General features: G+C 50.1%; 10 protein-coding genes across 10 annotated transcripts; 4 read left to right on the top strand and 6 right to left on the bottom strand.

Annotated features, from left to right (window-relative positions):
* Positions 1 to 114: 114 nt before the first annotated feature.
* On the bottom strand, positions 115 to 771 carry M438DRAFT_274766 (uncharacterized protein; the record flags this gene model as incomplete). The annotated part of the gene is made up of 1 exon (XM_029900738.1): positions 115 to 771. A coding segment is annotated over one exon (657 nt), but the record flags the coding sequence as incomplete, so codon positions are not given.
* M438DRAFT_26535 (ArfGap-domain-containing protein) lies at positions 762 to 4,903 on the bottom strand. The gene is made up of 6 exons (XM_029900016.1): positions 4,699 to 4,903; positions 4,505 to 4,638; positions 4,061 to 4,456; positions 3,940 to 4,006; positions 2,518 to 3,883; positions 762 to 2,462 (listed from the first exon to the last, which is right to left on the bottom strand). Exons 1-6 carry the CDS (start codon positions 4,760 to 4,762, stop codon positions 1,067 to 1,069), a joined length of 3,423 nt encoding a protein of 1,140 aa, XP_029760172.1. The 5' UTR covers positions 4,763 to 4,903; the 3' UTR covers positions 762 to 1,066.
* M438DRAFT_26545 (uncharacterized protein) lies at positions 4,525 to 5,501 on the bottom strand. The gene has a single exon (XM_029900027.1). The coding sequence runs from the start codon at positions 5,381 to 5,383 to the stop codon at positions 4,835 to 4,837; it is 549 nt and encodes a 182-aa protein (XP_029760171.1). The 5' UTR covers positions 5,384 to 5,501; the 3' UTR covers positions 4,525 to 4,834.
* Positions 5,502 to 5,911: 410 nt separating this feature from the next.
* M438DRAFT_355809 (uncharacterized protein) lies at positions 5,912 to 6,954 on the top strand (the record flags this gene model as incomplete). The annotated part of the gene is made up of 2 exons (XM_029907060.1): positions 5,912 to 6,002; positions 6,068 to 6,954. The coding sequence occupies 2 exons, from the start codon at positions 5,912 to 5,914 to the stop codon at positions 6,952 to 6,954; spliced, it is 978 nt and encodes a 325-aa protein (XP_029760170.1).
* Positions 6,955 to 8,460: 1,506 nt separating this feature from the next.
* M438DRAFT_275000 (MFS general substrate transporter) lies at positions 8,461 to 10,337 on the top strand (the record flags this gene model as incomplete). Its single annotated transcript, XM_029900756.1, has 4 exons — positions 8,461 to 9,058; positions 9,234 to 9,346; positions 9,383 to 10,027; positions 10,089 to 10,337. 4 exons carry the CDS (start codon positions 8,461 to 8,463, stop codon positions 10,335 to 10,337), a joined length of 1,605 nt encoding a protein of 534 aa, XP_029760169.1.
* A 266-nt stretch (positions 10,338 to 10,603) lies between these two features.
* On the bottom strand, positions 10,604 to 11,659 carry M438DRAFT_365799 (uncharacterized protein; the record flags this gene model as incomplete). Its single annotated transcript, XM_029907823.1, has 2 exons — positions 10,604 to 11,234; positions 11,283 to 11,659. The coding sequence occupies 2 exons, from the start codon at positions 11,657 to 11,659 to the stop codon at positions 10,715 to 10,717; spliced, it is 897 nt and encodes a 298-aa protein (XP_029760168.1). The 3' UTR covers positions 10,604 to 10,714.
* A 980-nt stretch (positions 11,660 to 12,639) lies between these two features.
* On the bottom strand, positions 12,640 to 13,565 carry M438DRAFT_397524 (aldolase; the record flags this gene model as incomplete). The annotated part of the gene is made up of 2 exons (XM_029909312.1): positions 12,640 to 13,420; positions 13,477 to 13,565. 2 exons carry the CDS (start codon positions 13,563 to 13,565, stop codon positions 12,640 to 12,642), a joined length of 870 nt encoding a protein of 289 aa, XP_029760167.1.
* An 871-nt stretch (positions 13,566 to 14,436) lies between these two features.
* On the top strand, positions 14,437 to 15,864 carry M438DRAFT_374952 (MFS general substrate transporter; the record flags this gene model as incomplete). The annotated part of the gene is made up of 2 exons (XM_029908536.1): positions 14,437 to 15,041; positions 15,093 to 15,864. 2 exons carry the CDS (start codon positions 14,437 to 14,439, stop codon positions 15,862 to 15,864), a joined length of 1,377 nt encoding a protein of 458 aa, XP_029760166.1.
* Positions 15,865 to 16,945: 1,081 nt separating this feature from the next.
* M438DRAFT_346067 (FAD/NAD(P)-binding domain-containing protein) lies at positions 16,946 to 18,225 on the bottom strand. Its single transcript, XM_029905586.1, has one exon. It carries the CDS (start codon positions 18,203 to 18,205, stop codon positions 16,955 to 16,957), a length of 1,251 nt encoding a protein of 416 aa, XP_029760165.1. The 5' UTR covers positions 18,206 to 18,225; the 3' UTR covers positions 16,946 to 16,954.
* A 3,199-nt stretch (positions 18,226 to 21,424) lies between these two features.
* Positions 21,425 to 22,068, top strand: M438DRAFT_26492 (uncharacterized protein). The gene is made up of 3 exons (XM_029899978.1): positions 21,425 to 21,586; positions 21,653 to 21,730; positions 21,778 to 22,068. The coding sequence occupies exons 1-3, from the start codon at positions 21,546 to 21,548 to the stop codon at positions 21,938 to 21,940; spliced, it is 282 nt and encodes a 93-aa protein (XP_029760164.1). The 5' UTR covers positions 21,425 to 21,545; the 3' UTR covers positions 21,941 to 22,068.
* The last annotated feature ends 10 nt before the right edge of the window (positions 22,069 to 22,078 follow it).

Genomic DNA, 22,078 nt, shown 5'->3' with positions numbered 1-22,078 from the left:
TCTTTGATTCGAAGTCACTCGCCTCGAGGAGAACCCTCAAGAGGAATATCATATAACGCCTCGTATGATTACTTAGGAATGTCTCCCCATTGCCCAACAAGCACTGGAGACTCTTTATTCGTTTCCTCCAAAGGTATACAAAGGTGCACTGGTAGCACTGTTCACACTCTTCACCCTGACGACTGCACATTCAAACATCGCCCCTTGTTCCCGTCCATCTGTCTGTGACGACTCTTGCCCGCGCCTGTCCTTGTCAATTCTCACGGCACCCACTGTAGCCGCTTTCAAGTCAGATAGACTTTTCACACCTCTCAGTGAGCGAGCACGACTCAAGAGAGACTTCCTCCGACCAATTCTCGCCGACGTGGCCTGCTCCTCAGCTGTGTCGTTGCCGCAGTCCCTCCCTTGCACCTCTTCCATAGCGAGTACAGGAGTCGAGAACCTACGACGACGCATTGCCGTCGGCACACTCGTGTTCGCAGCTTTGGCGAGGAATCTGGAAGCTGCACGATGTAGGCGTCCATGAGTTTGTTCTTGACTTTTGGGTCGCTCCTTGAGTTTTATGCGTCCAGGTACCTCGTGCCAGAATTCATGTTGAGACACATCGACGCGGACCCTGATATTAGTGGTGTTAGATGCAGCTGTCGTGACAGGATCCTGATCCTCGTCCAGACGGGTGTTTGGCTTCGAGAAAAGCAACAGCGGCACGGATTGATTGCGTTTCCTGCAAAAGAAAGAAAGAAAAGATAAGTATTGGACGAAAAGAAAGGGTAGAAAGCCATTGGCAATATCGATTTTGTGAAGGTGGAAAGTGCAAAAGTTTCGCGTCTCTTGCGACTCTTATAATAGTGAAGAAGATGATAAGTAGCAGACTCCACTTGTAGAGAGGGTCTTCGAAAGGAAATAGAAAAGAAAACAAAACACAATCCCAAATCCTGCCAGCGATTTTTCCTACTCATCAAAACATAAAGTGGTCCTATGTAACACACAGAAAGAAAAGGAAAAAGGGCGGATGAAGAAGTGAAGAGACTGAAGGAAAGAAAGAGCAAAGGAGATATTTTCATGGTCACCTTCTTCCCAGACTTCCGTCTCTACTCGACACCGCACTCCGAGATCCCGTACTCTGTCTCTTGACTAATCGACTGTCGCGATCGTTGGGACTGTGCTTTTCACTCGGCAATGCCGACAACACATCACCAGCGGAGTCCTTAACACCTAGTCCTAAGTGCCGCCCAGTCTTCTGGTCGATCTTGAACTCGATGTATTGTTGTGCAGCTCGCGACAGAGGTATCGGTGCGGGTTGTGTTGGGATCTCGGCTCCATTTTGAAGCAAAAGTTCGGCGATAGGGAAGGGCTTCCTTGAGGGAGTAGGGGTTGTGGGGCGTGTTGGCAGCCCTGTTGGGCTCAAACTTGGTGAAGATAGAGTCGACGAGCCACCGCGTTGTTGCGCGAACGAGCTAGAGGGAGATGCGGGGTCTGCGGCTGCGAGGGCAAGGAATACAGCGTGTGTGCCGCGAGAGCGGTCTGCAGCATTCGGGTTCGCACGCAGTGCCAGAGCATACAGCACTTGTTGGATGTTGTTTTGTTTGATGCTGACGAGCAAAGTGTCGTCTGGGCTCTTGAAATGCGCCATGGCATCGGTTGAGCCTTGTACATACAATCGATCACTGTACTTGCCTGTGATAAAATGCAAACGTTGCTCCCTGGTCACATTGGGTCCTGGCTTTAGGAAAGCATCGAGCTTGGCCTCCCAAACCATGTTGCTAACACGGTTTCCAACCAACAAGAGCAGCTCAATGATGTCTGGTGTGAAAGCTGAAGTGTCGAGAGTCAAAGAGCGCACTTTGGAGATGTGAGTTCCCAACGATCGATGGATGCCACTACACTCAATACACAATATGATGCCGAGATTGATGGACACCCATTCGACCTTCTGGTCAGAGTTGCAATCGGCGCAGTACTTGTTGCCGGCATCCGCTTCACGAATTTGATTTAGGAGTGCTGACGGTGTCTCGTTGTCAGGCTTCAGATAGGTGGGCTTATCGCCTGTTGTCGCATGGCGCGAAACAACCTTATTCGACGAACTGATATATGATGAGGTGGCGTTGGTCGATGCTCTTTGGGACGAGAACGGGGTTTTACCAGTCAATACTGCAGCAATGGTGTTCCGGGTAGAGCCAATCTTTTCGGCACTTGGGGCGCTGGTTGACGGTCTGGCCTCGAAAGCGCTTTGAAGAGCGTTATTGATCGAAGCGATCCATGCCTTCATGTCTTCTTCTGAAGGGGCTTGGTAGACACGAGTGTATTGCGGTGTGATGACCTCAAAGCAGAATCGTCTGTCGGCATTTCGTGCTTCTCTCACAGATGCGACTCGCAAGTCAATTGGGTCCATGTGAAGATCCAGCCTGTCTTTCCAGTTTGCGTATTCCGATAGCTTTCCCTGGTCAAGCACAATCCAGAATCTGTTTTGTTAGTACATGTTTGTAGTTTCATCGGAGAAAAAATGAAAAGACTTACTTGTGCCATCCGGCCTTGTTCATGATCGGATCAACATGACTACCAGGTCGACTCAGAGACCATAAGAGACCTTCTTTCTTGATTTGGCCGGCGCCTGCAGTGGTGGCGGCAGAAAGGTCCTTTTCTTCAAGGTCACGAATACCTTTGAACTTGTTACTGGTATTCCGCACCGGTAGTGGGCCGTTAGAGCTCGAGCCAATCGAAGAAGTGATGCTAGACGGGAAGCCATTAGATGCAGACGGGGAGGTCGACATGATGGAGTTGCGAGGCGCTGAGATGATGCTGCTCGAGCGATCAATTTGAGTTGTAATCGAGCCATTGAACACTGATGGCGGATGCTCCAGTTCAGGCGATTTTGCGTTGTTCGTCTCCAACGCTCGTCTCTTTTCTTCGCGCTCTGTGCGTTGCATTTGGAACTCCAGGTCGGCATGCGAAACTTCACGAGTCAAGGCTTCCAGCTGTGGCAACATTTCTTCAACCTTCTTTGCTGTCGTGAGATAGCCTCTTGCCTGTGCAGATGCGTATTTTGTGAGCTGAGAGAGCACTTCTTGCTCCTTTCTGCCGCCATTCAAGTCGTGCATAAAAGAAGAGTAGTCGAACCGCTTGAGCTCGAAGGTGCGTCTCTTGGCTTGATATTTAGCGTCGCTCTCAACGCGCTTCTTTTCCTTCAGTGACTCTGAGCGCTGGCCAAGGTATTTGCTAACATAGGCATAGTAGTCCTTGCTCTCCTCGTCAAAGTCGCGCCTCTTGGACTCGGCTTGCTTGATATCGAGACTGTAGAGCTTGTTGATGGGTTCAATGATGAGTTTTTGCAAGTTTGCGTTGTTTTGGCGTTCGTAAAGCAGAATCTCTCTAGCGATTGAGTCGAAATAATGCTCAAGGGCTGGACGAACGGCATTTGCGTTAGAGTTCGAAGCCTCCCTAAGGGCATCCATGAAAGCAGAGTGGGCGTCGTTGCATGCAGTTTGTGCAGCTTGGGCGGCTTCGGCAGCTCGCAAGACTCTCTTCATACGAGATCTCATTGTACCGGTCTTTTGTTCCAAGGCTCGCATAGTTGCTCTGAAAACGGGGCCGTCCTCGCTGGTACTGCCATCTTCACCTGGGCGACCGACACAGCTAATGTCGACCTTTGGTGTAGTGGGGACTCCTCCGTTGGTCATTGTAGGGATGAGTCCAAGACCGCATTCCGGAATTGCTTCGATCATAGGCGAGGAAGGCTCACGGAAATCGCGGAAGTCTCGGAAGTCTTTGGGATCGTAGCCATCTGAATCACTGATGGCACTAACTCTGGATTCGATGGATTGTGCGGACGGTACCCGAAGACGAGGAGGGGAGAGGGTGGGCGAATTCAACCAGCGCTGCGTATCTGGAGTGTCGCATTAGTCTGAATAGTGCTTGAAGCAGAGGAAGCAGAGGACATACTCGTGACCCAGAAAGAGAAGCTGGCTAGCGTTTCAAGACGATGGGCGCGTGAGTTGTACTCGAGAAACTGTCGAGTCTTGTCAGCAATTGGCAACTCAGAGCAGTTCGACAGGTTTCATACACTGCAGGTATTGCGCCAGCCTCCACCGTGATCTTCAGATTGCTTTGGAGGCTTCCACTTCCATGACCATTGGAATTGTACGAAAGGCACACCGCCTGTGTTATAACTGCCCACGAGTTCAACGTTCGGGTTCTTGTGCAGGTTGGGATCGGCATGGAACTCTCGTGTAACAAGCTGGTCGATTTCTCTTGGATTTGAACCAAAGACGAAGGTCAAGCCGCCCAAATTTGTGTCCGAGGATGGGATGCCGGTAGGAGCGACGAGGTGGTCGCCAATCGTGTTTGTGGGACCAGAATTTGATTGGCGGACAACACAAGTAAAGGTGAAAGTGAGCTCTTCATCGTTGGCTAAGCGTAGGAGGAAAGCGGGAGAGATTATAGAAGGGGGTTCGGGGTCCTTTGCTTTGTCAGCGTATATTATAGTAGCTAGATAAGGATCAAGTACCTGAACATAGTCGACGGGAGTGTTGTCACCAGCCTCGCGTTTTGCTTGGTAGCGCGTAGCAGGAAAAGAGTTGGGACTGAGCGAGACAAGAGTACGGCCGCGCGAGTTTGTGATGTTTACGTTTGCGATCGAGACTGTTGGCGGTGAAAAGGATTAGCGAGAGTGATATGGCATGGGATATCGGGAGTATGCACATCTCGTCTGGTCCCTGAGATAGACGGGAGCGCCATCGTCTGGTCGGCTTCCCACGTTGCCCATGCCAGTCGTAGGCCTGGCGCGCCCCCTGCGCCGTTCAAGAAGATGTCGAGGATTGAAATATTGACGTCTGAGCTAGCGGTAGGAATCGAATGCGAAGAGCGAAAAATGGGTATGCGCTGGCGTGCTTGTTGTGGGAATACTGCTAAGATGATGGTTGCGAAAGAGAGACGGCGGTAGGATTGAGAGGTGGGCGACGACCGAGAATTGGAGCGATGCGGCGCGCAGGCAGGACTGGTCGGGTAGGAGCGACGAGTTGAAACAACAGTGCAGATGGCACTTCTGTATGATGCGAAAAGGATATGAGGAAGGGAGATTGGTGCCTGTGTTTATTTCGTATGCGCCGTCTAAGTTGCAGCTTACTCCACAGCAGCCCGCAAGAGTGGGAACGACTGCCTCATCGTCAACAAATCCGCGAACTCCTTTTTGCCCGTTGGAAACTCTATAAATATGCTTCTGATGCCATCTATTCATAACTTCATCCACCTGGCACCATCTATCTTTTAGCTCATCCAAGATCTTTCCTGACTGCTGCAGCCTGAATCCTTCGTTCGTGACCACATCGCTTCCAAAGTCGCAGTCACGCAAAGAAGCGATCAAGTCGAGCCATGACCATCCCTTCATCAGGGCAGTGCTCTCAATCCCGCCATGCTTTGACCGCCAATCATCTGGTCAACTCCAGGATCTCTCTACTTTGTGCTCGTCCCTCGAAAATCGGCCTGTCATTCGCCCTCTCTTCCATGATGAAATCTCTCTGCCTCGACTGCATGCTGGCTGTGTTGCCAGACCTGTGTTTCAGATTGCTGAGCGGGACCCTTGCCGCGCTTCCGCTACCCGCGTCTGACATTATCCGTCTGCGCATCACGACTTGCTCTCGTGCCTCCATCCCTCTTCTTGGGTTTCTCTCATATTCTTGATCATCGTGTCGTCTCTCCACGAACTGTCGCTGGTATTTATTAACAGGGAACGAGTTTCTAGACTGGACTGTAGATCAACAATTCTCTTGACCACAAGCCGAGGTATCATTTCGGGTGAAGCATGGTGGGGAACGCCGTATCAACCAGCCGACGGCCGTAACACCACCTTCTCATCAACATTGATATTTCTACCTCCATTCACGTAATTTTCAACCAGCATTGATCATTGAACATCATGTATCCATTCTCCGACGCCACCACCGTCACCTCGACAGGCTCACACACGTACACCGCAAACTTCCCAAAGGACTACTGCATTGGCTCAGGTATGCGCTCAACCTCGCTGAACCAACTCTATACTTTCCAGTTTTCTTATATCATCATTTTATAGTTCCTCATGGCGGGTACATCACTTCCTGCTTCATGCGTGTGGCCCAGATGCACTTTGAAACGACATTGAGGGAGCAGAAGCAACCGCACACGATGACGATGCATCTGGAGTTCCTTAGACGTACCAGTATTGGACCTGCTCTCTTCAACGTCAGAGATGTAAAGATAGGCAGGGGCACCTCCGTCATCCATGTGACGCTTTTCCAAGAAGGCGGTGATCGTGAAGAAGTCGCCGCATACATTACCAACAGCAACCTTGTCACAGAGGAAGGCACATCGTTTCCTACAGGCTGGAAACTGGAGCCGGCGCCTCCTTCCGCAAACGTTGCCGCGTTAAAGGCTGGCACCGACGATACCTGGAAAGAGCAAAAATCTATGCCCTTTGCCATCTTCCGTCGTGCTAGTCAACACGTCAACTTCTACTTCCCAAAGCAAGGTCAGCGCATGCGTAGTCTGGCAGATCAATGGATGTGCTTCAGCAACGGTGAGCGTTTCACAAACACCAGTTTGGGCTACGTTTCTGACATGTTCCCTCAAATCCTTGAGAGCTATCGCACAGGCAGTGATCCTTACGCCGTTGAGCCCCTGCGTGACGCTAAGGAGATCAACGAGTTGGCTGCACAGCAGAAGGGGTTCTCGTCTGCCTGGTATCCGACACTGCTGTTGAACCTGGACGTCAAGAAAGTCCTACCCGAGGAAGGTGTCGAATTCCTGTTCTTGAGAGTCCGTGCCAAGCAGATCAAGAACGGTAGATATGATCTGGAAGTCATCATCATGGACGACACTGGCGATGTTGTTGCGCTAAGTCACCACGTCTGCATGGTCATGTCGGCGCAGAGAAACTTACAAGCCAGGTCTACATCAGCAGACAAGCCAAGCAAGCTGTAGTCGGCATCGACCAGTACTCAGTGTATAAATCAAACTATAACCTGTATCAGAACGTCTGAAGTTGTCTGAAAAGACTCGTGTGAAACTTCATCTGATTCCATGGTGATCGTCCCCTACTTGTGCTTTCTGAAACCGAAAAGCCTCGATTATGTCAACAGCGTCTATGATGATTGTTTTACCTCGACATGAGAACATTCATAGTATCTAGAGTATCTTCAGCGTTCATAATGTATTGAAGAGATGTCTAAATCGATATACATCGGCTTTGAAGGTAGTGCGTGAGAGAAGGGACGCAAGAGCAGGGTCACAAAATTGGCAAAAAACGGCAGAATCTCACCGCCCAAGGCCGCGGAAGAAAGCTCTGGTGTCGAGTACATGCTTCATCGGTCGACCAACTTCTTGGAAACGATGCACAGAGACTCGGTATGCGAAGACCTTGTCCAATGTCGGCTGCAGTTGAATTCGCCGATTGTGGCATTTTCCATTACCGATAGACCAATTGCGCTGACTTACCATGCCAATTCTGTATCGCCGACGTCCTCCACGTCTCCCGCTACGGCTCCACGACGATCCCTCCCCGTCGGCAGTTCCGTGATTGCTGATGAGCCCTTCCCCCTGTGTACTAAACTTTGTCACATCGACTCCCAAGCCGCAGCGATGCAGACGGATCCACTACTCATCAAAATGCACGATGATATTGACCAACATCGTGTCGTCCACAGAGAGCGATGCTTGGAGACCTTCTCTTTGGACCTACCTCTACTTCCGAAAAACATCGTGCATTTCTACAGTGGCGTTAGCGACAAAGTCTGGACACCGGGAGGAGTGATGGACTGCTTCCTGCAATATGTAAGCTTGGCAGAGCTCATGCACACGCACGGCAAGACTTCCCCCTCGTGTGACCGGAATCGATAATTGTAGCAGGAGCGTTTGGTTCGAGGTGCAAGTTCCTCCAATCACACCTGACGTCTCCTAGTGGTTCCGTAGAGTCCGATTGGAGGAAGTTGCTGATTCCATGGCTAGGCTCTCGATACCCTTGTATAGTTCATCAGGTCTTTATGTGTCTTCCAACAGGTTGAAGCTGTATGGGTCGAGCTTGCGTACTTCTTAGGCCATTACGAGCTGTGGGAAAACGATCGCCAGATACCTCCTGCAACAAGCACCGCCGTGCTTTCCTGGGCATATCTTGACGAAGGTTGGCTCGTGCCCAGGGAAGCCACGTTAACGCCACCGATGCGGGATGTCAACGACACAGCATACCTCGAAACAATTGGACCAATTAACGTTTGATCGCCGCACCCATTCGGACACGATAGCGAAAGTACTCCGCACGTGTCATGAGCATTCCTTTGCATCGCGTTTTATCCGGAATAGGCTGCGGAAAGATGAATTTCCGTAAGAGCAGACGTTGGATAGGTATAAACCTCCCCCAGAGTCCTCCCCACAACCCCAGTCGTGACCCCAGACCCGCCTCTCCACATCTTTATCTCTACTCCACACGCCAGCATGGACCCGACGGTCGAGAAGGGCAACGCCCAACACCTCGAACACGCATCCGACACATCTGAGGACCACAACAACGCAAAGGGCCTCGCTGTTGCTTTCGAAGAGGGCAAGGACTCTGGTCTGAGCGATGCTCACCTCTGTAGCGATGCAGATAACAAGCGTATCCTTAAAAAGACTGATATATGGATGCTCTCCCTACTCTGTATGGTCTACTTCCTTCAATCGGCAGATAAGGGTATCATCGGTTTGACTGCCGTTTATGGCCTGAAGAAAGACGCACACCTTGTCGGCAATGACTACTCGAACATTGGCAACATCGGTTACTACGCACAACTTGCTGTCCAGCCCCTAGCCGCTTGGGTCCTCGTCAAGTTGCGATACCGTCAGGTGTTACCCGTCATCATTACCTGCTGGGGTATCTCTGTCGCAGGTGGTCTTGGCGGTTCGCGAAACTACGCTGGTCTTCTTGCATCCCGTTTCTTCCTCGGAGCCTTTGAAGCTGCCGTCGTCCCCCTGTTCTCGATGATCACTATTGCCTTCTACAGACGCTCTGAACAACCGTTCCGCGTTGCTTGCTGGTACAGCTGTTATGGTTTGAGTACGTATACCCGCGTGCAGATACTATGAGCTCGACAATCACCTGGTGATGTTTCAATTCCAAAGGCTCGCACTATGCATTGCAATATGTGCAGGCTTAAGTCTCATTGTTGAGCTCATGGTGCTGTGCCAAGCATTCATAAGAACAAAAATGCTAATCGTAATTTTTTTTGCAGGTACTTTGATCAGCGCCCCAATCGTTTATGGCTTCGGTCGCATACACTCATCCACGCTCTACCGATATCAAGTGGTCTATATCTTCTTTGGCTTATTGACCGCGAGTGATTACGTTCCTTTTTAACTGAGCTTTACTGACCGTTTCAAGATAATCATCGGTCTGGGTACCTACTGGTGGGCCCATGACAGCCCGGGCGAAGCCCGATACCTCTCTCCCGAAGATCGCCTCAAGGCCGTCGATCGTCTGAAGGCCAATCAGCAGGGAATCGTCTCTCACAAGTTCAACTGGAAGCAAGTTGCAGAGGCCTTTACTGAGCTGAAGTACTGGTTTTACATGATCATGGTTATCGCTGTCAACGCAGGTGCCTCCGTCTCGTCGGTCTTCGGCTCGATCATCCTGCAAAACCTGGCCGGCTTTACCCCTGACCAGGCTGTCCTCCTCAACATGCCATTTGGTGCCCTTCAATTCGTCTCCATCCTTGGTGCATCCTATCTCGCCTACCGGTTCAAGCGCAAGTCGCCGTTCCTCCTGGGTCTAGTGACCATCGTCATTGTGGGAGTCTCCCTGATGGTCGCCCTTCCTAAGACCAAGAACAACAAGGGCGGTCTCCTAGCTGGATACTACCTCATTGCCTTTGTATACGCCATTAACCCTCTCCTCATCTCATGGATGGGTGGAAACTGTGCTGGACAGACGAAGAAGGCTATCTACTACACCAGCTTCAACGCCGGAAATGCTCTCGGAAACATCATCACCCCTTACATCTTCGACTCCAAGTTCGCACCTCAATACGTAAGTCATGCTCTCACCGACCTTACAACCATGAATTCAAAACTGACAATTTTATTTTCAGGTCAATGCCCTTAAAGGTATTCTTATCATCTGGTGCATCCTTTGGGCCGTCGTCGTCCTCCAGATCATCAATATCACCTGGATGCAGAAGAAGAAGGGCGATCAGCGTGAAGCAGCTGGACTCCCCAGAGTCATCGAGGATCTGTCTATGAGCGACAAGTTCCACGAAGCTGGTGCCGAGATCCACGGCGAAAATGGTCTGCAGGACATGACTGACAGACAGAACATCTACTTCTCGTACTTGTTGTAATTGTCCCCATGGGTGTGTGTTTTGCTATCTATTTACTACCAATGTAGATTTCTCTTATGATTATAATGATCTGCCATCAAAGGCCACTACTGTCATGCCATCTCTTCCAACCGTCGAGTGTGTGGTGTAAGCTTTGTAAAAATGCATGATTGTTTTCAAATCAGGGGCGTGTCCAGTGAGAGCGCGTGGAACATATAATCTCAATGGACGCTTGCTGGGTTTCAAAAACAATTGTGCATTTTTACATGTACGAGCGTATCGTATCCGGCCGCAGAGATCCAGCGTTTGCTCGAAGCATGCACAGTCAATCGCACTGGCCCTTATTGTCGTTGTAAATTTTGCTATTCATGTCCCTTTACTCAAAATGATTACTCATTCTAACATTCAGCCTCAGCATGAGCAACCCTCTGTCCAACAATAGCTCCTGAGAATCCAGACTGCTGGCAGAAGCTGCCCTTGACCGTAATAGCATAAGAAGTCTCGTCATCCACAACAGTAGTAGTCGTTCCATCGCAGGTAACGCTTGCAGATACCTGGCTAACGCTTGCCTGACTGCCAGAAGAACTACTTCCACTACCTGCTGTCGAAGGTGCTACTACACCTGCTGAACAGGCTGCATAAGCTACACTGTCGATCTTGGTGCCGTTGGCGGTTGTGAATGTGACAGTGGTGATTTCGTCGGCGGAGGCAGATGCACCGTCATTATCGGCGGCACAAGAGGTTGCTGCTGCCGCTTCCCTTTCGTTTTGTACTGATTGGGCATTCGAGGCGTCTGCTACTGTGGCGTTTGTCAGGATGGTGACTTGGCCTACTGCATTGGCGATAGCAGTCGAGTTTCCGTTGCCAGAAGATGAAGTCGAAGTGCTGCTTGAAGTATCTTGTGCACCGACAGCGGCACTGTGATGGGTCAGTCATGCCCTTTCTATTGAGGTATAAGCTTCTTACCTGGATGCATTGCCGCTTGAGAATGTGGTCGTGACGATTGTCGTTCCATTTGCAAATCCAGTGGCGCTGCTCGAGGAGTCTCCACCCTCGACAGTGGTAGAATTGGAGACGGTAGTGATTTGAGAAGAAGTGGTCTGGTTGTTCTGAAAGTTGCCGAAGAATGAGACCAGTGTTCCTCTCACAGCAGCCTTAGGAATCTTCCACATGTAGCCGCCATAGTTGATCAGAGGTAGTTCGGTCGAGCCATGAGGAACGTTGAGTTGGAAAGTGGTATCAAGAGGGTAGCACTTTTCTGCAGTGGCCTTTTTTGTTGCTGGTACAGCCAAGACTTGCGAGGCGGACGCCAGAGCAGTTATGATGGTGAGAGTGAGCTTCATGATGATTGATACTTGCAGTTTTTAGAAAGAACATATGGTCAACCATCTCTTACTTATAGCTCTCGGGGCCAGCGGAGCCGGGTTAATCCAGCATAGCCACATATTGTCTTACAATTCCTTAGCGGTCTTGTTGTCACCGCCGAGCGAATTGCACTAGGTAGGCTTCAGAGACGGTAAACACTGCAGGTGAGGTTCCTTGTCGTGCCGCCTCCGTGGAGCACTTCCATCGATGGGAGTATTTGTCGAGCCATGAATAGTGCCATGCTCAGGATTCAGGAACCAACAGTACATCGACGGGCATACTGACCTGTGCAGTCACTCTGGTGCTTCAAGGCATCAGAATAGAGCAGCAATTGTACTGTGCCTTTGCTATATTTGAGTGAAGTATACTAGGGCATGTGCGATTAAGCTCTCATGTGGGGCGTATAAAGGTTTGGCTTGAGAGCTAAAATATTCAAAGCTCAGTGTTGTTTCCGGTGATATGCTGCGCCATATGGAGAGATCCCCAAAATTCTCCGAGGCAAGAACGATCAAGCCTCTCTTGTGCAGCTGGGGGTCGCGACTCGCTGTCACGCACATGAGTTGTGATGCGTAGACATAGGGCACGCGGTGTTTCGACGACACTCCACTGTCCGAACGCTGATACGTTGGTCATTTGTCGTAGGAATGCCTTCTGATGGCGGCAGACGGCCTCATAGAGCCTCATTCAAAGCCATAACGGTCAACGCTTCCGGGGATAGCGAACCTTGACAAATGTCACTGCCTCCCGCCACATGATGACCTGCAAAGCCGAGAGCCGCGGAACACACTCTGTGATAATTCACGATGAATTTCCAATCTATGGACGATGTCGGAGACGATTGCTGTGCTGAGGAAGATGACCTTCGTTTCGACGATACTTTATGGTGATTACAATGCCGGTGTTTAACCGATCCTTGTAGACTTTTGCTGCCAAAAAGGCGACCATCAACTCTTATCATCTATGCTTTCCCTGACGACATGCAGATATCCATTTGTTCCTCGGTGGCTTGCTGTACCTCAGTCATACCTTCCTCAAGCAACTTTGTAAGCGACAGCTTCGATGCGTTCGATTCCAGGTGTTTTTGGAAGCTCTCCAGTGTCAATTTGTTGACGTTGATCTTGGACACACCAGCGGCGATGCATTGTCGCATCAGGTCTTTCGTGAATCCATTCGTGCCGTGTAGCACAACCCTCACATCTCTCTCATTGGCAAACCCTCGAATACTTTGTAAGCGTTCAAAGTCCAGCTGTGGTCCTCTCGCGCCGTATTCGCCGTGCACATTGCCAAATGCAGGAGCAAGAAAGTCGACGCCTGTCTGGATAAACTCTTCTACTTCTTCCGGAGTTGTCAACATGCTTTCCAGGTCTTCTGTATCTGCAACACCATCTTCGCCACCTTCGATTCGACCCGGTTCGGCTTCAGTAGCGATACCCCTAACATGGCAGTATTCAACTAATGCGGCTGTCTTGGAGAGGTTCTCTGCCTTTTCGTAGTGTGACATGTCGACCATAATCGAATCGAAGGGTAGTGTATCGGCGGCATGACGTATCAGCTCCTCGTCCTGAGCGTGATCGAGGTGGATAGCTATAGGCACACTGGCTCGACTGGCAGCATCCGCAGCAGCGCGTATGAGCAGTCCATCGCTGGCTGTGATAGCCCACGGGAACACCTGAATGATCAAAGGTGATCGTTTGCGCTCTGCAGCGCGTACCTTGGCGACGATGTGCTCAACAGTATAGCTATCGCAAGAGTGAGTCAGTCAAACACATCTAACGAACAGATAGGGATCAATTACACGATAGCTGCAAGCACTCCATATCCTCCACGCTCAGCGTCTCTGAGGATACTAACGGTCTTGTTGTTTTGCAAGTTACTTGAGGGCATTGCGTCGTTGAACGAGATGACGACTCACAAGGTGAGGAGCAAAGAGGCAAGTCTTAAGGACCTCTATCTTTCATAATAAGATGACACATCCTAACAGTACAACACATTCGTAGTTCTCGCCGGAACCAGACACAGTAACCACGGCCGGCATCCGGGAGAGAGCGCGCGAGATTAGCGATCTCGCGTGTCATGCTCGTCTCGAGACTACCCCGCAGATCGTCGCTGTTCGTAACGAGCTCTCGGAAACTGCATCAACGGCGACTGCCAAAATGGGAACGACCGCTGCGGACCTGCATCAAACGGACTTCATACCGAGCACTTAAGAAGATCGACAAGCAATTACAAGGATGAAGGACGGCCCGAACAATAGCATCACCAGGCAATAACTTCGCTCCATGTAGGCAATAACTTCGCTCCATGTTTCGATCCAGTGGAGTCGATATATTCTTGGCGAGCTGCAGTACTGATTAAGTCATCTTCCGAAGCACTCTTGTCCCCACAGCTATCCTTCGGACTCCTTCGGACCCATCGTCACAAGACGCCTCAATGATCTCGTCTCGAGCTTTGAATAGGCATTCACCCCAAGAAGACCCCGCTTATGGCTCATCCGATCACCCCATGGGGTGAAACTGATGGCTGCTTCTGAGTCATGAGGAGTTGACACTATGCTTTGCAGGACGTACTCGTGGTTCTTCATCCACCAGTGTATGCATTTATATGTCCTTGCCATCCCAGAAATTTCCCACTCGAAGAACCATTCCGTATCCTTGTCCCCTCGTCGTCGACTTCCAATCATCAACTTTCTGAAATCGACACGCATCTCTGAAGAAGACTATTCAGGCGATTCAAGCGTCACTGTCGTCCCTATACTATGGATTTCAAGGATACAAAATTCGAGAAACCCGACCACGTCGAAGATGTCCACGAAAATCCGGACTTTGATTTCGATCCAGATGAGGAAAAGAAGCTCGTCAGGAAGATAGATTGTTGGCTTCTCCCTACAATCTTCTTGATGTACCTGCTTAGTTACATGGACCGAACAAACATCGGAAACGCGAAGATTGCGGGTATGAACGAGGATCTTGGCCTTAGCAGCAGCCAATACTCGATGGCACTCGTTGTGTTCTTTATCAGCTACGTCTTCTTCGAGGTACCGAGCAACCTCATCTTATCTAAGACAAAACCTTCAACTTTCTTGCCTACAATCATGCTGCTCTGGGGTGTCGTTACTTGCTGTATGGCGGTCATTCATGACTACAAGCACCTCGTAGCGTTGAGATTTGTTGTCGGTGTTCTGGAAGCCGGTTTTGCCCCTGGAATCCTGCTCATTATCTCTTCGTGGTACAAGAGAGAAGAACAATCTAAACGCTTCGCTGTGTACATTTCGGGTGCGGTTCTATCTGGAGCCTTCGGTGGTCTACTCGCTGGCAGTATCACTAGCAACCTTGATGGCACACACGGTCTAGAAGGATGGAGGTAAGCTACGTTGATTGACGAACACAAATAGAGTATCACTAATCTAAGCAGGTGGCTGTTCATTGTCGAAGGTGCCGCAACAATCGGTTGGGCCATTTGCTCGCACTTCCTCCTACTCGACTTCCCCGCTCAACCGTGCAGAAGAAAGTTCACTGAACGCGAACAATTGTTGGCGATCAAGAGATTAGTATTGGACAATGTCTCAACCACTGAGGGCGATACCCCAAGAATTTCCAGCGTCAAAGCTCTCGTCAAAGCTGTCTCGGACTGGCGTACCTGGATCATGGTGTTTGGCTACATGGTCATTGTCGGATCGTCCACATTGAGCTACTTCTACCCTACCCTTGTCCAGGGTCTCGGATACGAAAGTACCATGGCTCAGTACATGGTCATTCCTATCTACGCCGTCTCTTTCGTCGCCGTCGTCGCTTCCGGCATCATCTTCGACAGATTGCACCAATATCGTGGCCTAGCTATCGCTGGATGGCTAACCCTCTCCACTGTCTGTAGCATTATTGTCTGCGTGGTGTACAACTTCACCGCTCGCTACGTTCTTCTCATCTTCATGGCTAGTGGATTATGGGCGGCGAACGCTCTTGGTCTATCTTATGCTAGCAGCGCTTTCGGCGATATGGAGCAAGAGACTAAGGGTGTTGCTCTAGCACTTGTTAACGCTCTTGGTAACCTTGCTTCGATCTATGGGTCGTTCTTGTTTCCCAGCGACGATTCCCCAAAATACTTGCTAGGCTTTGGAGTCATCTCAGGGATGTGTGGTGTTGGTGTAATGATCTATATCGGGGCGCATATCTTACTTCGTAGATGAACAAGGGGGGCTATATCTGGGACTGCCAAATCAGAGAATATTTTTGCTTTTAGTGCATGTATATTATGTTGTTCGTCTACTCCACAAAGGCTTTAAAAAAAAACTTCCCTTCGCTCAGTTGTAGTCGCAAGAGAATGGCAGAAACAGACTCTCCATCCGGTACAATCCTGACGCAGTGGCGTCGATATTTTCTTAAAGAGCTACAGTGTTGATTGAGTTACTTTCCGAGGCATGAGCTCCTCCGATCTTTATGATTGTCCTTCTGACTTGGACCTCCTTCCCCTCATCCCCCCAAGCCTGGAAATGAATCGCCGTTTCGTTTCCCCTCTCGCCGTACCATTGCACTTTTTACTTGACCACACAAGCGGTAATTTACATTTTGAGAATACTTCGACTGCCTCAATTAAGTACCGCAAGCCCCGAAACGTAGGAATGGCTAGCAAGCCTTCGGGTTGTATCACCGCCAAAAGTGCTGTTCAAAAGAGTGTTTTTGTATTTTTTCTTCCGCCCCCCTTATACAGCGGTGAAACGTCAAGACGATTTTCAAGGTCAAGTAGGTGTCTAGAGAGAGAGAGAGAGAGAGAGAGTCGAGAAGAGCCCCTAAAACAAGGTTAAGTTTTGGTCTAGTCAGCACTCTCCATGAACAGTCAGCCCCTCTAACAGAGCGGTAAAACGGCAAGATGCTTTTTGGAAACAGAGATGCGTCCAGTGAGAGTTGTAGTCTGTGTCTGAATGTCGGTCCTCCATGGCCTTGTTGTTCTTGGTCACTGGTGAAACGTCGGCAGTGTCATCATCGTCTGCTATCCTCTACGTCCGAACATCCATTCTTGCCAGCAGCGGTCTTCTCCGGCGATTTGATTTGTCCGGTTTTGTTAGAATGCACAATGCTTTTCAGACGGTGCATCACTCCACTAGGAAGTGCTGACTTTCACACTCTCAGTGGAGGGCTGCACTGATCTCAAAAACATTGTGCATTTCTGCAGCATGCGCGTGACAAATTTCTGTATACGGGGAGTCGATAGATGACCGAAAGAGACTGAAGAGAGGAGAAAAAAAGGAGAAAAAAAGATATATTCCCTGAGCCTTCACTCTATGATGAACTTCTGTTATCTCTGACTTCGCCATCCATCGTTGTTGAGTTGTCTTCGTCGATGTGGATCTTGAACATCTTTGAAGCCATGCCGTAGCTCTTTCCTACAGCCTCACTGCCATAGACTCTCATCTCCTTCTCGTAGTCCGCTGTTGCACCTTCGTAGTACCCACCCTTCAGCAGTCTACCCAGCAGGGCCGAGTCACGTACGGCTGTGTTGGCGCCCAAACCGCCAGCAGGAGTCATTGAGTGCGCTGCATCACCTATAACAGTGACGCGGGGTTGATTTGGCCATACCGGTACACCTGAAGGGGTCGAAATGGTGATTTTCCAAAACGCACCCTCGGATGTGGTAGATTCGGTAAACAGAGGTTTCAGAGAATGATGCCAGTTCTTTGTGAGCTCTCTTGCAATGTTGGATGCGGTTTCGCCGACAATGGTGTAGTCGTCATTTGGTGCCTTGATAACACCAGGTTCTCCGACCATCGTCCATCCGAATTGAGTATTAGGGTCATCCATATCGCCAGCACGGACGTTGGTGATGACGGCAAATGAGCCATTAGGTCGACTGTTGTCTACAATGCGGAAGACACCTTCGCCGAGACCTTTGAATGCAGTTGTGGGTGCTTGTCCATGGATACCACGAGCTCCAGTGTCGTAAACTTTCAGCTTGCCATTAGACAGCTGTTTGGCGACATAGGAATTTATGCCCTCGCCTCCGATGAGCATAGAACCCTCTTCTGATTTCGTGCCGTCGCTGAAGATAGCTCGAACACCCTCGGTCGTTAATTCATAGCCCTTGACGTGCTTGTTGAATTGAACGAACTGTTCACAGCCCTCCATGAACAGACTTCGCATGTCTCCTCTTGCAATACCCACAACCTTTCCCTCTCGCGAACTCAAGCTCTCTTTGTTATCACTGCCGCCACTTTCACCACTGCTACTGTTTCCAGCAGGTGCAGCCGGAGGCTGTTCAATGGCTTCACCAGTAGTTGCGTCAATAGTCTTCATGCCACCACCACCTGTCTTTCCACATCTATCGTAGAATTTCTGCCATGCTGCTGGTTCCAAAGCCGATTCGATGGCGTCCAGGCCTTCCGAGGAGAGCCGAAGCCGGTATCCTTGGCCTCGTGAAGAGAGTGATGCATCGCGTTCGAATACACGGAATGGGATTTTGTAGCGCAACAGAGAGCGAGCAAGCAACAACGAGGCGAGGCCGGCGCCAGAAATCAAAATGGGCTTTTGGGTCATGGTTTATTGTGATTTCAACGTTGTTGGTGGAACAGAGATGGAGTGGCCGGTAGAGGCGGCGGGAAGGCACGTCACGTCATCAGAGCTGCCGAGCCTTTGGACTTCGTGCTTGCTCTCCCTCGCTCGCATTCTGCCCCAACTTCTTGGGCCTTTCCTCGGTCTACAAAAATGGGAACAGTCTGATTACTTGTTCAGTGTTCAAATTTCAAGGAACTTTTAGGTAACTTACAATGCCATGAAGCCCGAAGTCACCGACCATATGTTGAGGCGCAGCTAATGAGGTCATGCTGGAGGTGTGACACAACTTGCGACACATGTTACGCACATGAAAATAAACGTGGCACTATCCAACGAGACGCTTGCTCTTTCTGAAAGCAGAAGGTTGACTATGGTTAGAGGAGGTAAGGCTGACTAAAAGCTCTAGCCCATAGCACAGAAAGGGCGATGACTCCGCAAGAACTCCACACAACCCAGCAAGTATTCCACAGCACAACAGCTGCATGAACCACGCACTCCGAGAGCGAGCGATTCAGGAATGATGTCCAATTCGGCACTCATTGCTCTGATACAATCTCACACTCGCTCAGCCTTTCTATCCCCAAAGCTCTGCCTATTGGACCAATATTGTCGACGACTCCGATCAAACAAGTAGAAGGCCTGCTGGGCAGCAGTGCTCAGAATTAGGACAGCAATAGCAACCCATGATGCTATATCAAGAACCGTGGTCTGTAAGTCGTACCCTAAACCAATTCCTGTGATAATACTGCCGATGAGCATTGTAGATAATACGCAGCCCTGCCAGTGGTTACCGTGATGCCTCTGCGCGTATACCACTGTTGAGATCGAGTATGCAACCAACGCTAGCATGAACTCGGCGATTCCTGGTTCTGTCATTATAGAGAAAGGCTTATACAATGTGTCAGTTGCGGTCAATTCGCGGAAAGAGCGAGACATACGCTCCTTGTGGCATCTAGGTTGCTTGCTGAATGCGTTGGTCTGTTGCGAGCATCGTTGTTCAAGTCATTCCAGGAAGATATAACGACCACTGAGATTGGAGTGACTAGCATGAATGTTGTTAAGTCTCGGAGAAAATGCTTTCTCTCCTTCCTCGCGTTGCCAGATGTTCTAAGCACCCGGTCGTTGTAGGTGGTATAGGCCTGCTTCAGATCGACCAAGGATTCGTTTCTATGAAACGACGATTGCTCGATCACCGCGTTGCTGACTTTATTGGTAGTGCCAGAATGAGTCCATTCGCTTAGCATGTTCCGGGAGAAACGCCTTTCCCCTACGTCTGGCGGGCCTGAGATCGAGATCACACAGTGGTTATTTGAAGCATTCCCCGACCGCGTGTGTTCAGACGACATCAACCAACCTCGTTGTCGGTCCTTTGCTGATATCCTCGGACCGCTGTCTCTGCACTCTCGAACCTCTGAACAGCGAGTTGATGGGCAGCGATCCATGACTTGGGGCTCAGTCTGTATCTTCTGCATCAGGTTATCGAGACTGGTTCTTTCTGTGGTTTGTGTAATTGCGACAGGAACATCCAGAATTGTGCCGCCATTGGTAGCAGCTTGTTCGAGCGGGTCTGAGCAATTGAATTAGTCGATGCTTGTTCAGGAACAATCGCGGCTTCTAAGAAGGTACAATATTCACCTATCACGACTTCCTTGAGCATTCGGGTGCCCTCGTCCCCGGTGTTCATGAGTGATCTGTCCATGCTTTTCCTCTGGTCTCCTTCAATGGGAATACGCGGTTCAATCTAGACCTCTCTGATTGGTACAGCAGATGGAAAGTCGATCTCGAGTTTGCGGGCAAATGGGCGCGTAATATGTAAGTAAGTGAGCTTGAGGTCAGACGGCTCGATCTTTTTTGGTCTAAACGAGAGAGTGATGGTAGTGATATCTGGGCTTCGAAATCACGGACAACGCGCGAAGAGCGAAAAGAAGAGCGTAAAAAGACGCACTTCAGCTGGACTTGTAGCGTCTTTCCTGAGCCTTTACGACACGCCACAATCGTTCTTCGACATGCAGAGAACCAGCCGCGGTTCGTCCGCATGAATCCGTCCAATCGCTTCGCTTTGACAAGTGCGCCTCCATATGCAGCTTACGTCTAGCCCCTGTATTGAGGTTGTGAGAGAGTACGTACCCTTGTCCGAACGGCTAGAGTCTGGCGATCCCCTCCATCGAACTCATGCGGTTGACATCACTGCCTGCGCCTCATTTGCACCAACAACCGGGTTGGAATGGTCTGATTTTTTTCTCTCGAGTAAAGGCTTGTACCTTTCACCAGCACGTGAGAGCGGGGGGACTCCATTGAGCGTGAAGATGCAGGAACAAGTTCCGATCACTCGCTGTTTATCTTCCACTCCCCATTCGTCTTTCTCATCAGTCATCTGTATACACTTCGTTCCCTTTGAGAGCTCGCGGACAACCAAACGCTTACATCGATAAGACACAAGTTTGACAACAATCACTCTAGAATCGAGTCGAACCGCTCAGACCCCTCCCTATTTACAGCCTGTGATACAGCATGTGCCAACCAGCCGGCCTAGGTCATGCACATCAGAGGCGTATCGCCGGATATCACACGAACCTCCTGGACGGTTACAACAACCTACCAGCTTCTGGTCAAACGGCAGTCCCCGAGTGCCATTCGACTGACTCGAAGCCCAAGGGGGAGTTCTCTGCCGCTGGAGACCCCAAGCCAACAATATACAATGGTTTCTCCCTGAGATACTTGCTCGTTGTTTCGAGGGCATATCTTGGCCGCATCTTGGCTTATTCAAAGATTGAACAGAACGCTGACGCCGACCTCGCTGCTCAAATTGACGCCCAGACATCTCTCAAGAGAGTTCTGGATCTCGATGCCATAGTCAGCCAGGGCACAGCCACTAGCCAGGATGATATCACCAAGCCTTCGCTCAATCTCGATGGGCTCGGCAACAAAGGACAAGGTGCTGCACTCAAGATGTACGAATGCTCGGAGTCAAGACGCCACAAGGCTTTGCTTCTGATTGGTACGTGGTCAAATACCGTGCAACCCAAGGTACTAACCAGAAACTACAGCTCTTCCTAAGATTCGACCATGCTTGGGTATGATTACTTTGTTCTTCTACTCGCATGGATGCCGACCTGTCTTTGCGGCACCGGTCGGACATCTTGATGTCGGCGTCGCCATAGAACAGCCCCAGGTCTACTCCTGGATGGTGATTGGACTGTTCGCGATCAATTTGCTCTTCGCCGTCGCCGTCGCCACCAGTTGGATTAGGTCGGGATCAGAGATAACAGGAGGAAAGGCGTTATTGCTGGCTACATTCAGCATAGTCTTGTCGATCCTTACTATGATCGTACTATCTGACACGAAGCAGTATCCCACACTTAGGTACGTACTGGTCCTATTCTTGACCATGATATTGGCATCCCAGGCTTACCTGACAACACAATATAGTGTTTTCCTCATGGTGCCAAGCTCTTTTGCACAATACGCTGCAATGGTATACAACTTTCACAGGAAGCTTGGATACAGGTACGCTTCCTTTTTGATCACCGTGGATCAGGCTAACACTCAATAAGTCGACGATACATCCGTGTCTGCCTTTTCGTCACATTGTTGCTTCTGGGCATAGTTGTTACTGCCTTGACCATACAGGGGACTCAGTTCTTGGATTCGATGGCTGCAGTCCCGATTGTCCTGCCATCATGTGCTTGGATGGTCTACGCATTTTGGTCACTATAACAACGCTACCCATCGAACCACACCTCCCGCTCGACTCATGGACTGGTCCCTCTGACTGATATACAACTTACGCCACCCGCTGGCTAAGAAGCTACTGTAGATCAATCTCTTCCGCGACCACCGTCCTGTTTCGAGGTT

The sequence above is a fragment of the Aureobasidium pullulans genome (assembly GCF_000721785.1).
Source record: "Aureobasidium pullulans EXF-150 unplaced genomic scaffold scaffold_10, whole genome shotgun sequence".
Lineage (NCBI taxonomy): Eukaryota > Fungi > Ascomycota > Dothideomycetes > Dothideales > Saccotheciaceae > Aureobasidium > Aureobasidium pullulans.
This window is presented reverse-complemented; position numbering and strand designations above follow the sequence as displayed.

What these genes read in the sequence shown, in the direction of transcription:
- M438DRAFT_26535 (XM_029900016.1), bottom strand. Translation starts at nt 4,762, where the DNA reads ATGGGCAACGTGGGAAGCCGACCAGACGATGGCGCTCCCGTCTATCTC. An exon ending in TCTCAGGGACCAGACGAGAT is followed by an intron (nt 4,639 to 4,698) that starts GTGCATACTCCC and finishes CACCGCCAACAG; the next exon opens with TCTCGATCGCAAACGTAAAC. An exon ending in GCTGGCGCAATACCTGCAGT is followed by an intron (nt 4,007 to 4,060) that starts GTATGAAACCTG and finishes AAGACTCGACAG; the next exon opens with TTTCTCGAGTACAACTCACG.
- M438DRAFT_26545 (XM_029900027.1), bottom strand. Translation starts at nt 5,383, where the DNA reads ATGAAGGGATGGTCATGGCTCGACTTGATCGCTTCTTTGCGTGACTGC.
- M438DRAFT_26492 (XM_029899978.1), top strand. Translation starts at nt 21,546, where the DNA reads ATGATCGTACTATCTGACACGAAGCAGTATCCCACACTTAG. An exon ending in AAGCAGTATCCCACACTTAG is followed by an intron (nt 21,587 to 21,652) that starts GTACGTACTGGT and finishes AACACAATATAG; the next exon opens with TGTTTTCCTCATGGTGCCAA. An exon ending in CACAGGAAGCTTGGATACAG is followed by an intron (nt 21,731 to 21,777) that starts GTACGCTTCCTT and finishes ACACTCAATAAG; the next exon opens with TCGACGATACATCCGTGTCT.
- M438DRAFT_346067 (XM_029905586.1), bottom strand. Translation starts at nt 18,205, where the DNA reads ATGACCCAAAAGCCCATTTTGATTTCTGGCGCCGGCCTCGCCTCGTTG.